The sequence below is a fragment of the Zootermopsis nevadensis genome, unplaced genomic scaffold, assembly GCF_977971745.1.
Source record: "Zootermopsis nevadensis isolate Lab colony 2312 unplaced genomic scaffold, Znev_1.0 Znev_ptg000002l, whole genome shotgun sequence".
Classification (NCBI taxonomy): Eukaryota; Metazoa; Arthropoda; class Insecta; order Blattodea; family Termopsidae; genus Zootermopsis; species Zootermopsis nevadensis.
In genome coordinates, this window is record NW_028259134.1 from 5,424,738 (window position 1) to 5,441,457 (window position 16,720).

Below are 16,720 nucleotides of genomic sequence, written 5' to 3' on the forward strand. Positions count from 1 at the left end.
ACCGCGAATACGCATTCCGCCACTGACCAGTTAGCCATACTGTCTCTCACTACACTGGCAGACAAAACTGCATCCCTTGGCGGTCACGTAGCCACACACACTTCCCCAACACTCAATAGCTGCAGCTGCACTCTGAAAACTGTCACATTCCAATGCCGAACCCTATATGTACAAAATTATGGTATATGAGTTATATTACCTACGTAACTCAGCTTGGTATGCAAGTCCTCAAACATCTCAAAGACATGACATGCCATCCTATTTGAAGTCTCTGCACCTATTACCTCAGTTTGTTTAAAATATTCAAATATTATTGACATTATTGGTTTGCAGGTAAAGCAATAACATATCACACTGGTCAACACGTAAAATGTTATGAAAACAAAACTAACCAATCTTGACTAATTTTAGGCTGCTAAACACAGAAATCACATTAATATATGTTGATTGGCTCCTGTTTTTGAATTACAGTTAGGGTTTCATATTAGCAAGTTACTCTACATTATTATCAGTTATAGTACCACCACGCTCTTAAAACGTGATCAGCAAGTCATCCCGCTCTGCATTATGTGGTAAGTTGTTGCCACCTCAAATGCATCAACTCTTTCAGTATTCCTCGGATCCGGTCAGGTACTGGGTAATTTGTTCTCAGTTAACGGTTCTCTGTGAGATCCCTATTTCTTGTGCAGTATTTGTATGTTGTGAGATTAATATGCCCCATAATTGCGTGAATAGTCTGGATAACTTCTGTTACGTATGTGGAGAAGTCACATTTGCTTCAAGAAAGTGTACTTTTACTAAGCCATAAAAAAGGCTTAACAAATTGTACTTTGGGTGTAAAGTAGGCAATCAGGACAAGAACTGGGCTCCACACATATGCTGCACTACCTGTTCATCAAAACTCAACGCGTGGGTGAATCTTAAGGGACCGTTCTGTGCCTTTTCCAGTGCCCATGGTATGGAGGGAGCCAACAAATCACATCACACAGTTACTTCTGTATGGCGCCTCCTATTCAAAAAGGGGTGACAATGAATAAAAAGTGGAGAGTGATGTACCCAAATATACCATCTGCAATTCGCCCCATGCCCCACGGTGAACTACTACCTATTCCTGAACCACGCGAAAGTTTTTCTGTAGACTCTGATGAAGATGAAGACACTGATGATGTTCATGTTGAGTTTGATATACACGAAGAAGTATAGCAGCCGTCTACGTCAAGAGATCCACCATTTTATACAAACCTTTATCCTTCTGAACCACATAAGATCACAGAATGTGAGCTTAATGACCTCATCAGGGATCTCAAACTGCTGAATAATAAGGCAGAGTTTTTGGCCTCGAGGCTAGAACAGTGAAATCTTCTAGATCATTCTGTGAAAGTGACAACATTTCGTACTCGCAAATAAACAGTGATAAATTCTATCAAACAGAAAGTGAACTCACTGACTTCTTATGGAAAACTGGGGTGCAACATGTCATTTAAGATTCATTTCTTGCACTCACACCTGGATTTCTTCCCGTCAAACTGTGGTGCCGTCAGCGATGTACATGGTGAGTGCTTCCATCAAGACATCTCAGCGATGGAGCAAAGATACAAAAGCAAATGGAGTGCTGCCATGTTAGCCGATTATTTTTTTGGATAGTGAAAAGGGATGCTCCAGTAGCTAAATATAAGCGAAAGGCGAAAAGGCGCAGTGTTTGACAAAGGTATGTTCGTAGCCATATAACTAAAAATACCTTGTATAAATATAACAAATTAGTTTTCTTCGAAAACAAGAGCCAATCTGCCAATTTAAGCACTATTTCCGTGGTGTTTATAACCCCAAAATCTATAAGTAAACTTACTTTCATGCCCATAACAAGAAATGAAAAATTTGTTGAACAGTGTTATATAATGTATGCATGTACGTATAATGATAAGTAATAATGGCTAAATTGAGACAGTGATGTTTGTGATTCAGAATATTACAGTGACTCTGAACTGCTGATACAATTTAGGAATCACTGTAACAGATATATTTGTGAATAAATAAAGATTAATTATAGATAGATTGTGACTAACCAACATAATAAAATTATTCCTTTTATGCAGTTACATAGTAGATGCCTTCATTAAAGGCCATCAAAAGATTTTTGTTTTCTATCTACTTGATATAAGTGTTTTTAAATAATTTAATTTTCAATGAGAGCCAGCAAACAATAAGGTGCCTTGTACAGACTTTAGCGCTGCCACTGCAAACCAGTCACTGAAGACTATGGAGATGCCGACTTCTAACATGGATGTCCAGCAACTAGTTCCACCCCTCTACGTTTGTAAGAAAAAATATTTGGCCCACTTCTTACCTTGTCCCAGCAACATAAAAGGAGAAAATGGCCACTAAAAGATGTACCATGTCTGTCATATAAAATCTACATATAGGACCACATATGTGTAAATACATACTTTCAGCAACTTAACTTCACAAATGAAAATGAATACATGCACAGTTGACTTTTAATTAATTTTTAATGTTCTAGTAATGTTTCTATCTGCTACTAGCGTATTTAAATCACCTTCTGTGTTAGTAGAGAGGTATTTAAATCAGATGTGACTGGGTTACACTCTTTGAAGTATGCCTCTTAAAATATTAACTCCTAATGTAATTTTACCTGTTACTTCAAAAAATTAGCCAATCAAGTATGTTCAAACCTGAGATAGCAAGGTCACTGGAGAATGTAAATGGAGCAGATTTAAGCAACAGGTCAGCAGTGACAGGAACAGACTCAATGCTGCTGCCATTGAATCTGTATATACCTCCACTGAGTGAAGGGATCATCCGCACAAACTGTCCATTATTAGTCAGCTGTAACAGAAAATTTCAAACTTCTTATTGTCAATGCACAATACACTTGCCTTACTGTAGTATGTGTTCTGAACATGTGTGCATTACTGTTACTTTTATATCCCCAAAAATTTGCGCAATGCAGTTCAAAGACACCAATACATCTGCATAATTTAAAAAACATGAATTATGTTAAAGACTTCTTCAGGTCCTCTGAAAGCAAAACAGAGGTAAAAAATTGTCTTCAGTTGGTTGTCCATGGTCCTTCATAGACCAGTCAGTAAGAATGGGGACTTGTGTTGATGTGAAGATCAATTTTGCAAGTTCAAACCCTAAAGTCTAAATATATTTTTTTTATGTGTGTTGTATTTGTACAAACAAACTGAATCTTTAAAATTGTGCCCTTGATATATTGTTTTACTGCATATATTTAAAAATTCATATGTGGAACTCATACTAAGAGCAAATGGCAATGGATATCAAAATATGGAGACAGTGATATATGAAATAGAATGTGTAATTTCTGTTTGTCTGTAAAACATACACAGTCCAGTAACTATCTGTTAATATGCAAGAAGTAATCATCAGTATTATCTTTCACATTATCACTGCATTGTTTGTGGTGCAATGGCAAGGCTAGAAGTGCTAGGGAAGCAAGTATTTATTTTATTTCTCAGTGATTTATCATTCATAATAATTCGATATAATGATCCTGTGTTTGAATCTGATCACAGACAAATAATTTTATTTGCAAAAACACATCTTTGCCATGAAAGCAGGAACTCAGAACTCACTGCAACCATCAAAACAAAATAAGAAAAACATGACTGAATAAAGCAGCTAACAGGCACATTTTTAAACAAAAAGTTATATAAAATTAAAAGTTAAACACACTGGAAGACTAACAAATAACAGAATGAGATGGCATGTGCACATTTTAAGAAAGAACATGGAGAAAATTTTAAGAGGGAAACATTCAAGATTGAGACCAAGATCAAGATGGCAAGAAGAGGTTAGGAAAACTGTCAAACAGAGAGAAGGAAGAATACGGAAATAAACTGAGGAGAAAGAAGAGTCAAGGGATGGCAGTGACAGATGGAGTGGCTTAACTACCAGATGATCCACATACATTGGAAACAAATTAGGAGGAAGAAGAAGGTGCATTCTTGCAACTTTCAGTTGGGAACATGAATAAAAAGGGAAACATTTAAATATGATTATTACATGGCATGGTTAAAACTACAAGTGATCCTGTTTCCTGAGAACAAAATATACCAGTAAATATTTTAAAATTTCATTACAGTTACATTTCATTCTTACAAGACCATATTCACATTACAAGGTGAAACCTGTGTAATTGCTGCACCCTTGTTAGAAAGTAAAAGGTTGTACAAAAGGTTTGAAAATTTCAGTAGTAAATACTTTTATGTAGTAATTATTCACACTGCAGGTTCACTCAGGAGGGATTTCTTTTGCACTAATACTGCTGCAATCACAATACAATTACAATCAATAATCTGTGTTACTGAACTGTGAAACAATGAAACTGTGTCACTGGTAATGTTTGTCCTTCTCAGAGGCACGTGCAACCACTCCTCAGGTGTGGAACTGTATGCCTGCTAAGCATGCTGCTATTATTCATGCAACTGCTTTATAACTTCACTGTTCTTCTTCCACTTTTCCTGTATCCACTGTTTGCAATGACTATTCACTTCATTTAACATTCAAACACTTCCATATCAGGGTCAGATCTGCACTCACTCCCCAGCACCAAAACGTGATCTTTTATCAACTTTCAGCCATTCCAGTATTATGTGGAGATGCACAGTTTCTTCTAGAATGACTAGGATACTCTGTCTAGTGGCACTAACTTTAAGTTTCTCAAACATGTCAAGCTTCTTGCAGGCTAGAAGAACAAAAAGGGGGTTGGCAGAACAATGCCAAGCTGGCAAACTGCAATAGGGGTGGGGATGGGAAGTGACCAGCATAGCTTCTTGATGACACTTGTCATACTACAGTATTTCTGGAGCCCCATAAATCCATAGTCCATATAGCTTACTTACACCGATGTGTAACTATGTACATATTCATTCATATTCACAATATTCACCCAGTGCTTAATTTGTATCATTCATTTCAGCATTATAAAAATTCTGAAATTGATTCAACAATATCATTACCACAGTGGTAACTATAGTCAGTACCTTTTAAAAGTTGATAAATGCAATTTTCCTACAAAGTGTAATTGTTTTGTTTCTCAGTTAACAAAGATTACTTTCCTAAACAATGTTCACCAATGTGTTTATTTGTAATGGAGAAGTATTGTATTTTCCTTGAGGTAGGAACCAAATTTTTAATTATTATTTAGATGAGCTTTGGCTTTAAATGTTTGAATAACTCACTCACATATTCTTTGATAAATATTTATTGAAAAACAACATATTAAGTCATTCTGACACAGATTACAAATATGTTATGGCCAGTTGTCTAACAAGGTCTCAGTCCACTCGGCAAGAGCAAAGGTTTTAGACAGAAGCATCTTACAAACATGATTCAATCCTGCTCCAGAGTGATAAGATACCAAGAATAAAAAGATGATGGTCAGCAGACAGAACCTACAGTTTTACAATTGATTACAAAATTTGTGCCAGTTCAGTATTCCCCACATTCAAAAGTTCTGTCCTTGTCAAAGGTGAGGGAAGTTGAAGGATCAACAACATACCTCAAGCCTGTGTATACTGGAAGACAGCATCTGACCAGGTCCAGTTTCAATACTCCAGTTCACAGAACCCCCATCAGATGGATCTAGTGCTGATAGCCGCCCATCCAGTGTACTCACAAATACCAGCCTGATGATGATGATAATAATATTTGGTTGAGTTTTCTTTTATATAAGCTCATGGTTAATTAAGTTGAGGTTTTGCAAACTATGGCTCTACACTCAACTTACAAACACTTCAGCTGATTCCCAAAATTACACCAATATGAACCATGATTACCATAGTACTTTAAAAAGAGTATTGTGCCTCTACTTGGGTAGCTGTTGGCCAGTTCTCACATTGTGATACATAATGCTTAATTTTAACAGTATTTCCTACACACAGTACTTAACATGGGCAAATATTTGTCGCCAACAGCTCACTGCACTGTAAATAAAGGAAATACTTTCCACAACAAAGCATATTCTTATTAAATGATTAATATACTGAATATAAAGTTGTAATTTTATCAACTGATGTTCCAAACACTTATTGCTGTAATCACCTTTACTAGTATCTGAAGCAGCTTACACCCATCATGGAATATTAAGATTCAGTTCCACTAACATCCTATATGAGTTGTCACATGCACATGTACTTCATGCAGGTTAAGAAACATGGTGTTAAAATAAAGAATGATTTAAAATAGCCCAGTCAGTAAAGTGACAGGCTGCATGTTGGATAGTTGAAGACTGACTACTAGAAGAAACATTACATTCTGTACATAAGTAGCAGCCTGCCATCATGGGATATCACAGGTGAAGAGATTAAAGTTTTCAAGCACCTGTTCTCTATAGAGGGCACAAGAAGAGCTACTGGTGCATGACAAACAAACTACAAATTTTTCTTGTCTAAAGGAATTATTCAAAACCTATTGTTGAGATTTTAATATTTGGTGACAATCCAACTGTCCCCTCACCTACAGATAAAAGAGGAAACTTGAAAGAGTAATTTAATGGAGTGAGAAATCAACTATCAGATCTACATATGAAACCATGTAAACAATGATAATAATTGATGTGCAAGTCCTGGTAAAACCAGTTTTATGCCACCTGCATCAGCATTCTACTCCACAGTCATAATAACCATTCATCCCTACATGCACAGTCATACTGAACATATGGACGTTAAGTACATTGTTCATAGAACAGAATGACTGACAAGATTAATTTCCCATTTTTCAGTGGATATCAAGGTTATGCTGTATTTGCATGTTTATAAATATGCAAACCCGATTACTTGTACTAGAATACTGTACAGTTAGCAAGTCAAAATTACTTCAGAAACGATTATCACTGTCATTACAGAATGCCATAAAATAAACTTACTTGTGTTCCGTGTTAAATCTGTCATGACCACAGAATGGTAGTTCGCTTATTACACTTTCGCCACTCATGGCAGCGACGATGCATGTCCCTAAATAAAAAGCAACGACATTCTTCACACTAAATATACTAGAAATCGCCATGTGAACGACTAAATTATAGTAGTTCTTCTTCCGTCATCGGAAAATCAACATTCACAACTTCTGCCATCCCAGACCAGTCAAAACAGTAATCACGTGATCACAACTTCCGCTCACATTGGTTGGTTGTTGGAAGAAATGACGTGTTCCACAGCTGACGTATTACTCATTGACGTATTAATGTCAGACGCAAGAAGTTTCTAGCACAAATCGCTTTTATTTAGTTGTGGGGAGGATCTCGCTACATTCCCAGTTCAGTGACCTACCCATAACCTCGGTACCACTTGCAAATTTCAATTTCACCTATTTAGACTGGACTAAACGTACTATGATCGTTGGCTTGCTACAATATATAACAATGTCTTCATAATCTGTGCACGTTGAAGAAATTATCCTTGCTACATTAAGTCACAGAACATATTTGTTCCTTACACTTGGAGGGCTTGTCCCTACGAATTGCAAGTACGATTTTTCAGGAACATGAAAGTAAAGTACTCATATCCTTTGAAGAAAATCTAGGAACTCCAGATGCTTCAACACTTCGTTGTATAGATGTGATTGGTAATGGCTTCAATCGAATAGAAGTATCTAATCCAAATGCTCTTCTTCTATATTTGCTTCTCTGACATTCGGTATATATCTAGCAGTGCCCCGAAACTGATAACTTGTAATCTGTGATGTCTCTTGGAATGGGTTTGTTGTGTATCGTCTGCAAGGCCATATGTAATAAGTTTTAATTTATTATAGAGTAGAATACATTCTTCGTGTTTATGAACATTTACCTTTATTCATGTTACTGTTTATACTTGCAATTACTCGCACTTACGAACAGTAGAAGAGTACATTTTTAAAGTGTTTTTTTTTATCTACCGTCTTTATCACAAGGTTTCATATCACTTGTCAACTGCTTCATTTATTTCAAGTCTCAGAACAACAGAAATAGCCTTTAAACCAAAGTTAGTCAGCATTTAATAATGGATATTGCCAAATCACTGTTTGGAAATAGACCGCACGAAGGATATGCAGGCAAGGAAGATTACAATGTAAGTTGGTGTTTAAATCCCAAGACTAATGTCGTCTGTGATGTTGTATTTCCCATTAAGCATGCTGTTTATGTGCTACAAATTGCTTTATATTGCATAAGGTAAATCTGTTTTATATTCCAAGCTTCTTATAATTTAAAATTACGTACTGCGTGGGATTGCATATTTACTGCCATTAATTTTCAAACGCCAAGTATTCAGTGTAATATTCAGCTCGTTACGTACTTGTTGTCTGGACATTTGTTGGTTCCTTATTTTACATACCTAACTTTCAGTTAAGTCTTTTTCATGTGCAGTGACCAAATTTGGTAGGTGTGTGGTTAGTGCTACTGCTTAGTGTTTGCAGGTCCCTGGTTTAAGTTTTGGGTAAGTGACCAGAAACCCTGACAGGGTTTCATGTTTTTTCTGATTTCCCTTAGCCAAGTGCCAGGGTAGTGCTTCAAATTAGGCCACAGCTGTTCCCTTCCACATCCTGCCAATTCATTATTTATTAATAATTTTGCCATTTGACATTATATAATGCAAAATGTTCAAACTATTGTTATTTTCCAAATGCAAATAGAATTAATGTTCAGTGCTGTGTCTTCCTAGTCCAGAGCAGGTTTTTGTTTCTTTTTCTAGTTAATGTGCAGGACTGATCTCTCACTTGATAGCAATGGTGTTATTTGTCAGTTGCAAAAGGACAATAATACAATACAGTTTTGGTAATTTCATGCTTACTAAATTATTATTCTGCAGTTCTTTATGTTCTGTCAGCATCATGTTGTGTTTACTATTGGCCTTGTAGTACCATTCCTCTTTCCTTTTTATTGCCTGTATTTTGTGTTCATTTGTACATCACATATGTATACTCACTGCTTTGTTTTAGTATTTATGTGAGTGACAGTATAGTTGTAATAAGTTGAGTTGCCAATTATTCTTGGTTTATATAACGATGCTTCCAATGGGTCAGATTATGCAGGGTGAGCTCAAAAGAACTTTACACTTTCAAAATGATAACAGAAAACAAATGCAGCATACTAAGTATGCTGCATTTAAACCCACACCAGTCGATAGGAAGTTTTATTTCAAATGACCTGGGTGATAGTTGTTGCGCAGTACTGCTAGATGCCTCTAACTAACTAGATGGCTTACCGAACACAAAGGTTCATCACTGAATTAACCAAACCCTTCCACTGGTCCCTGTCCTGGGTCAACAAAATCCTATTGCCTTCAACTCCTGTCTCCCATAGATCCCACCAGGCATCATCCTCCCATCTACATCTAGGTCTCCCCAGCAGTCTCTTCCCCTCAGGCTTCCCAACCAATACCTGGTGCACACCTCTTGTCCCATCCATGCGCGCTACATGCCCTGCCCATCTCATTCTTCTTGACTTAATCACCCTGACAATATTGGGGGAGGAGTATAAATTTTTAAGTTCGTCATTGTGTAGTTTTCTCCAGACCCCATCATCTTCTCTCCTAGGCCCAAATATCCTCCTGAACACCCTATTCTCAAACACCTGCAATCTATGTTCCTCCCTTAGAGTGAGAGACCGTGTTTCTCACCTATACAAAACAACAGGCAAAATTATTGTTTTGTATACTTTAATTTTCAGGTCCTTAGAAATCAGATGGGAAGACAAAATATTTTGAACTGAGAAGTTTCTGGAATTTAGTCTCCTCCTAATTTCCTCATGAGTATCATTTTGATTTGTTATTGTTGTTCCCAAATATTTGAACTTTATAACACTTTCAAAGGATTTATTAGCCACCCTAAGATAATTCTGCCCGCCTGTCTGCTGACGAGATACTAACATGTACTTAGTTGTTTCTTAATTTACTTCTAGCCCCACCTGTCTACTAGCCTCTAGTTAAACTTCTGTGTTCCTCTTCATTGTATTTATGTCATCACCCAATAAATTAACATCAGCAGCATATGCCAATAGCGGATGTGTCCCATTCAGTTGCTGTATTGCATAACTTGTTACCAGATCTTCACTGCTGGTGCTATTATCCATTCATGAATTCTTACATTTTATAAAACAAAATTCAATCTGTTGAGTCACTTCTCATAGCCTTTCTTTCCAACCTTGAAAATTAATGCTTCTGTGTAGGATTTGATGCTTTCACGGCAGTGAGTCTGAAGATGGCAGTCTTCTGGGTTGCTGCACCATGTAGTCTGGTAGAAGTTTACTGACATTTCAGAGGTTCTTGGTACCTCTATCATCACCCTGATGATGGAGGCAGAGTGAACCTCTGAAACGTTGGTAAACTTCTACCAGACTACATGGTGCAGCAACCCAGAAGACAGCCATTTTCATGCTTCTGCATCAACAAGTAGCGTTTTCTTGTTTCTTCGTTTGCTTATGAGCATTCATCTGTCTGTGTGTTACATGCTAAACTGTTAAACTTTGGAGCTTAAATCCAGATGGTAGCTCTGCAGTATAGCAGTTTAAATCTTCTATTCCATATGATAAAGGTTGATTATACATCAGTCCATGTTATTGACACTGTTTTTTGGCAGCCTCAGCCTGGTCTTCTGTTGAATGCTTGTCTTCTTTTTCTTTTGAACAGAGATTCTGATTGTTCCACATGAAGATGTATTTATTGCAAAATATTATTCTTATACAAATATAATATTATATCAGGCAAATACAAATTAAATAATATATTAGGTAAGAGAAATATTAATTATGAAAGTATCTCACTCATGTAAGTACTTACCTACCATTGTAAACTCTGTATTAATTGATTCATTCATTCATTCATTGGAAACATGAAATGTTTGTTTATATTCTTCTCATCACAACTTTATGATTGAACTTTGTTCAAAATCTTATTACATTGTCCTTATTTAATAACAGTGTAAGTGTAAAATGATCATTAGCAGAAGAGACAGAATGTTGAGTGGATATTTTGGCAGAAGGAGGAGAGGTCATTCCTAAGAGAGTTTATTTATAGAATGTGAACTTCATTCAGTATTATCTCTTATATAACATGGTTAGTTGTCTTGTAGATTAGGTATGTCTATTCTTAGAAATATGTTTATGTTTTAGACAATTTTCCAGGTTTCCATCCAAACTAATGTTTATTTGAGCTGAAGATGGAAGCAGTGTTAAGTTCACACAGCATTTCAATCCAGAAGGCCAACATCAGCATACTGTTGATTTTCCAATATATAGAATTACATTACCTAAGCTATGTATACTTGCTTGATGTTCATCTCTAGTAAAATGTTTTTATGTGGTTATTGCAAGCAGTTTCCGGGTATTAATGGCATAGTATTGATGATTTCTGTAAATATTCTTTGGATGTTACAGATGAAAGTTGATACAGCTTTATCTGAAGATGAAGGAGAAACAGATACTTCATATCTTGGGGAAGGCACAGAAGGACTCAGCATTAAAGCTGACAGTGTAACACCAACACCAGGAGGGCCATTTTCTGCCCTGACACCATCCATGTGGCCTCAGGATATTCTTACTAAGCTTGGGCAACAACCTGATGATCCTAATTCACAGCCTGAATACAGGTAACACAGCTGTAGCGCTTACACAGAATGTGTGTGCAATTATGGTGCACTTCTCAATGTCATTTGTTGCTAGAAATGTCAGTGGAGCATGAAGAGAAAGGGAAACAATGTTGAAAGTTTGCCTGTGTTGTTAGTGAAGTTCACTGTTAGGCACGTCTGTTGCTGTGCACACATCTTTAGATATTTAAATTGAGAACATCTGTAGGTGCATTAAATTGTTTACATGCCTTTGATTTTTACACCTGATAGAACTCATTTTACATTGTTCTAGAGTAGGTTAAAGTCTTCACCACCTTGGGCGATGCTCATTAAACGATAAGCAGTCTCTGCTTAGGGAAGTGAGGTACAGTCAAGTTCAGTTTGCATTCTTTCTTTGATTTGTGGTAACATAACATGTCCAAAGATAGTTTGTGAAAATCTATATGGATATTTCCCAGGACCATAGATTGCAAGAAGCTCAAAACCTTGGTCACTTTGATCTCTGGATCTTGGCACACTTGGATGCTGTGTTGCCTTATGATTCAGACTTGGCATTTCAGCAGATGGGGTTGGTCATGGTACCTTTTCCATGGAAGGGTGTCTTCCTACTTCACCTTTAATGACATATTATGGTGCTCCTCCATACACTGTCACTGTGATAATGGTGAGCCCTTGTGTTATTAGCTATGTAATACATGACAGAAAGTCTTCAGTTATAATTTCATATTGCTCTCAGAGTTCTGGGTTTTGTGTTTTTCGATCAGTATTAATGGAACCCACAACCTACGAATCTTGGAGTATCTGGTTTTCTAACTTCCATGTTGTTAGTGATCATATTAAAAAGTGCATCCTTTTGACTCCTGTGTTCCAGTGTCATTGCTGTTACAAGACTGCCTGTTTGAGACCTGTCAGCAGAATCATATTTCCCACTCCAAAATGCCTGACCGAATATGTAGCAGTGCTCACATTAATGGATCAGTTGCCATACACATTGTTTAAGAGCCTATAAGTTTCCAATAGACTAGCTTCTTCTGTAATGTAATAAATCATATCTACTTAGTTCATGCATCCAGTGAAGCAGCCATTTTGATAGGACATTATCATGAGATTAATCTCACACATCAAATCCACTCATCTTCGAACAGGCAAGATCCTCATGCGGCTTTTCTAAATCGCACTGTGGGATTAAAATTAGGCAGCATTAATTTTATACATATGTTGATAGATGACAGACAGCAGTTTGGAGTTACTTTTGAACTGTTGGGCCTGTTAAACATTTTAAGTACGCAAAATGTTCTAAAATAATAAATATGAACTTTATGACAGTTGGATGTCACAGCAAGTGTTTACAACATGCTAGAACTATTGTTATGTATGTATGCATGCATGCTAATAGCTAATAATTTGTTTATAGGTTTGATGAATTTGGTTTCCGAGTGGAAGAAGAAGATGGCCCTGAACAAAATTCTAACAAACTGTTAGGAATTCCATTTGTTGAAGATCCACAGCACAGGTAAACTACCTTGATTGATTTATTATTTGAACACTGCTTTTTTTCAGCTGCATAGAACTGAACATCGCATCTAAGAGTAACCACTCCTGCCTTGTATTTGGGTAATCCCAGGTTTAAATTTCAGCCTGGAGCCCAGCTGAAGATTTAGCAGTTTTCCTGAGTCCCTCCAGGAATTAAATACACCTTTCCACTTATTTTATCAGTTAATTTTAAAACTCATGCATGTAGAAATGATTCATTGATGGAAGATTCATTATGAATAGTGATGTCAGAAGAATTAATTGTGAATACTCTTCTAGGCTCCACATCAGCTACTGAATCATGGGTCTCTGCAGCAAAGTAATAGCCATACTGTCATTTACGTACACAAATTGGTTATTGCATACTCGAAACAAGGAGTGTATCTTGTCATTCCAGAAAGTACAATATTCAGTTCTTCAATTTTAATTACACATTTCTATAACTTAAAATTTGTAAATCTTATGAGATACAAGATTCCCACAGTAGTGAATATGTTGATGTTGGACTTCTGGATAGTTCCATCATGTGGACTTGCAGATACTGTCCACAGATCACGAGAAAAACCCTGCTGAGGGAAGTCGTTTCTGGGGCGGTGCAGGGGGAATGTTTACTATCAAGTGGACTACAGGGCTGCTATTGGTGGGAAATGTGACACGCCATAGTTTACACTACTACACACAGACTGAAAACATCAAGCTGTTACGAGTAGCGTGTAGTGAGTGCACCTCTAATGTGTTCTGCGGGTGTTGCGATAATATTCTAGATTAAATCACTGTGCCACTGTGAGGTAATCTTAAAGCTGTACCCATTAGAACACATCAAAGCCTGTCATCTGTTGTTTGTTCAGTGGTTGTGGAACGAATGCTTTTAGGATCGGTTGTCACTCACCGCGAAATCTTGCGCATGCGCGTGTATCAAATTCCTAGCAGGGATTCTCTCCTGATCTGTGGACTGTAGACAGCAGTGTGTAGGAGAAACTTAGTGTCTCCATGTTTTTAAATATTCATTTATCCTAATTACATGCATACAGGTCATAGATATTAAACTTTGGAAGAATAATCAATATGTTTACACATGCGTTTTTTTAAGATGACGGATGGATTTATTCCACATTCTATTTTCAGTGAATTATTTCTTTTAACTTTGGTTTTGTTGCTGTTTGACTCACTTCTGTTCCAACAGCTAACTTCTTCAATGCAGAACACCAGTGTTTCTGTCTTTGTCTCTTGACTTCACTCATATCTAAGTACTGCTTCTAGCTATGTCTCACTCACTCGTTTATTCAGCTCAGTCACCAGAGCACACTGTTTGCTTGATCACTCCAGACTACTAGTGTGACACACAAGTACTGGTTTGTGTAGTTCCATAGAGAGGCTGAAAATCATACAGCTACTAATTTCTTTATAATTGGGAGAAAGTTCCACTGGCTGCCAGATGTCTCCATGACCTTGTGCATGCACCATACTGATATTGCTTGAAGCAGGGTTGGGTGGCTATGAATCATGGTACTTGGGGGGTAATAACTTGCTGATATAATCTCAGGCTGCTGTTATGAGTGCTTGCAATAGTATTATCATTGAGCCTGTGAATCTGACCCTTTGTTGCATCATGTGAAGTTGAACAACATAAAAGTGTTTCCTGCCAGTCTCAACATTTTATTAAAACTAGAGCAGGGCGCTCCTTTCGGAGCTCAAGTTTGTAAAACGCCACCAACCTTGTGTAAGAAACTAAACTAACCGCGCCGAATGGGGGGTTTAAACACTTGACCAACCCCCCTTTGGGGGGGTTGTTTGCGTTTTAAAGTCTTGAGTAAGACACTAAACTAACCCTCTTCGGAAGAGTTAGTTTAGTGTCTCATTCAAGTGTTTTAACCCTTGATTAAGAAACTAAACAACCCCCCAATGGTGGTTAAAATATCTGACGAACCCCCCCGTTTTAAAATCTTGAGTAAAAAACTAAACTAACCCACCCGAATGGGGGGTTAAAACACTTGACAACCCCCCCTCGGAGGGGTTAGTTGCGTTTTAAAATCTTTAGTAAGACACTAAACTAACCTCCACTTCGGGGGGGGGGGGGGGGAGTTTAGTGTCTCATTCAAGTGTTTTAGCCCTTGAGTAAGAAACTAAACTAACCCACCCGAACGGGGGTTTAAAACACTTGACAACCCCCCCTTCTGAGGGGTTAGTTGCGTTTTAAAGTCTTTAGTAAGACACTAAACTAACCTCCCCTTCGGGGGGGAGTTTAGTGTCTCATTCAAGTGTTTTAGCCCTTGAGTAAGAAACTAAACTAACCCACCCGAATGGGGGGTTAAAACACTTGACAACCCCCGCTTCGGGGGGTTAGTTGTGTTTTAAAATCTTTAGTAAGACACTAAACTAACCTCCCCTTCGGGGAGGGGGGGTAGTTTAGTGTCTCATTCAAGTGTTTTAGCCCTTGAGTAAGAAACTAAACTAACCCACCCGAATGGGGGGTTAAAACACTTGACAACCCCCCCTTCGGGGAGGGGGTTGCGTTTTAAAATCTTTTTAAGGGATAATTTAGTGTCTCATTCAAGTGTTTTAGCCCTTGAGTAAGTAACTAAACTACCCCCCAATTGGGGTTAAAACACTTGATCAACCCCCCTTCTTTTTCAGCGTCTTGTTTTATTTTGCTCCCCTGTTCTTATCGAATAAGTTTTTCTACGTGTGTCGTTAAATAGGTCTGATGTTTTAGTTCTTTACGTCGCTGTTCAGAGGCCAACTGTTCTTGGCCAGTCAACTTTCTACGTCCAGCCCCACCCTTGCAAATCTTCGTCTTAAAATCGATCATAATAGTTTTCGTAATCGTAATATATCGAATAAGTATCACTTTACCTTGTTGGTGTTGGTAATTCAAATATTAGATAACTTCTTTTTTCACTTTTCTGATATTTTAGGCCAACTGTCAATCAATTTTAATAATGCACGTGCTGCTTACAGAGCAGTGATAATGCGACTAGCTTGGTAGTGAAGCGTTATTTGTTTACTCGGCATTGTTGTGTTCCACAACAATGCCGAGTAAACAAATATCTGTTGACATTGTTAATGACGTCATTTCTTGAAGACAACGAGGAATCACAAATTTTTATAGTAGATGAGTAGTGTATGAGAACAAGCCACGGTGGTCTAGCGGTTAGAACGCTGGCCTTGTAATCCTGGGGTCTCGGGTTCGATTCCCGGCGGTGCCCGAATTTATAACTTGTGTTGGGCAAGGCCGTGGTCTAGGCAACACGGAGTTTTCCTCCGGGGGCTTCCCCGGTTTCTCCGTGGCATCCCAACAATTACTACATTCACACACAGAAGAAGGCAATGGCAAACCACTTCTGGATCATCTGCCAAGAACGTATATGAACAGGTCCCAGTCCGAGAAAAGGATGGAAGGATCCTGTTCATATGGACCTGTCGTCAGACAGAACACTAAATAAATAAAATAAATAGTGTATGAGATGTTCAAAGTAATTATTCTTACCGTATTCGGATATGTATTAAGTTTAAATGACCTGTCAGAAAAATTAATCAATATCAAATTAACAAAAAAATATTCTTCACTGATATTTGACAGGAAGAAACAACTGGTAAAGTAATT

General features: G+C 37.5%; 2 protein-coding genes across 3 annotated transcripts in view; one reads left to right on the forward strand and one right to left on the reverse strand.

The window, feature by feature from the left end:
* PEK (pancreatic eIF-2alpha kinase) overlaps window positions 1-7,243 on the reverse strand; it is a 31,370-nt gene extending 24,127 nt beyond the window's left edge. Inside the window, exons 1-3 of the mRNA XM_087354756.1 lie at window positions 6,911-7,243; window positions 5,546-5,672; window positions 2,691-2,844 (exon numbers count right to left, since the gene is read on the reverse strand). Coding sequence (XP_087210882.1) covers window positions 2,691-2,844; window positions 5,546-5,672; window positions 6,911-7,050 — 421 coding nt within the window. The 5' untranslated portion in view covers window positions 7,051-7,243. The remainder of the gene's footprint in view (window positions 1-2,690; window positions 2,845-5,545; window positions 5,673-6,910) is intronic.
* Window positions 7,244-7,509: 266 nt separating this feature from the next.
* LOC110829036 (small G protein signaling modulator 3 homolog) overlaps window positions 7,510-16,720 on the forward strand; it is a 34,576-nt gene continuing 25,365 nt past the window's right edge. The window contains exons 1-3 of one of the 2 annotated variants that reach the window (XM_022062320.2): window positions 7,510-7,608; window positions 11,393-11,604; window positions 12,998-13,096. In XM_022062320.2, coding sequence (XP_021918012.1) covers window positions 11,393-11,604; window positions 12,998-13,096 — 311 coding nt within the window. In that variant the 5' untranslated portion in view covers window positions 7,510-7,608. The other variant, XM_022062318.2, reaches the window with a different exon arrangement.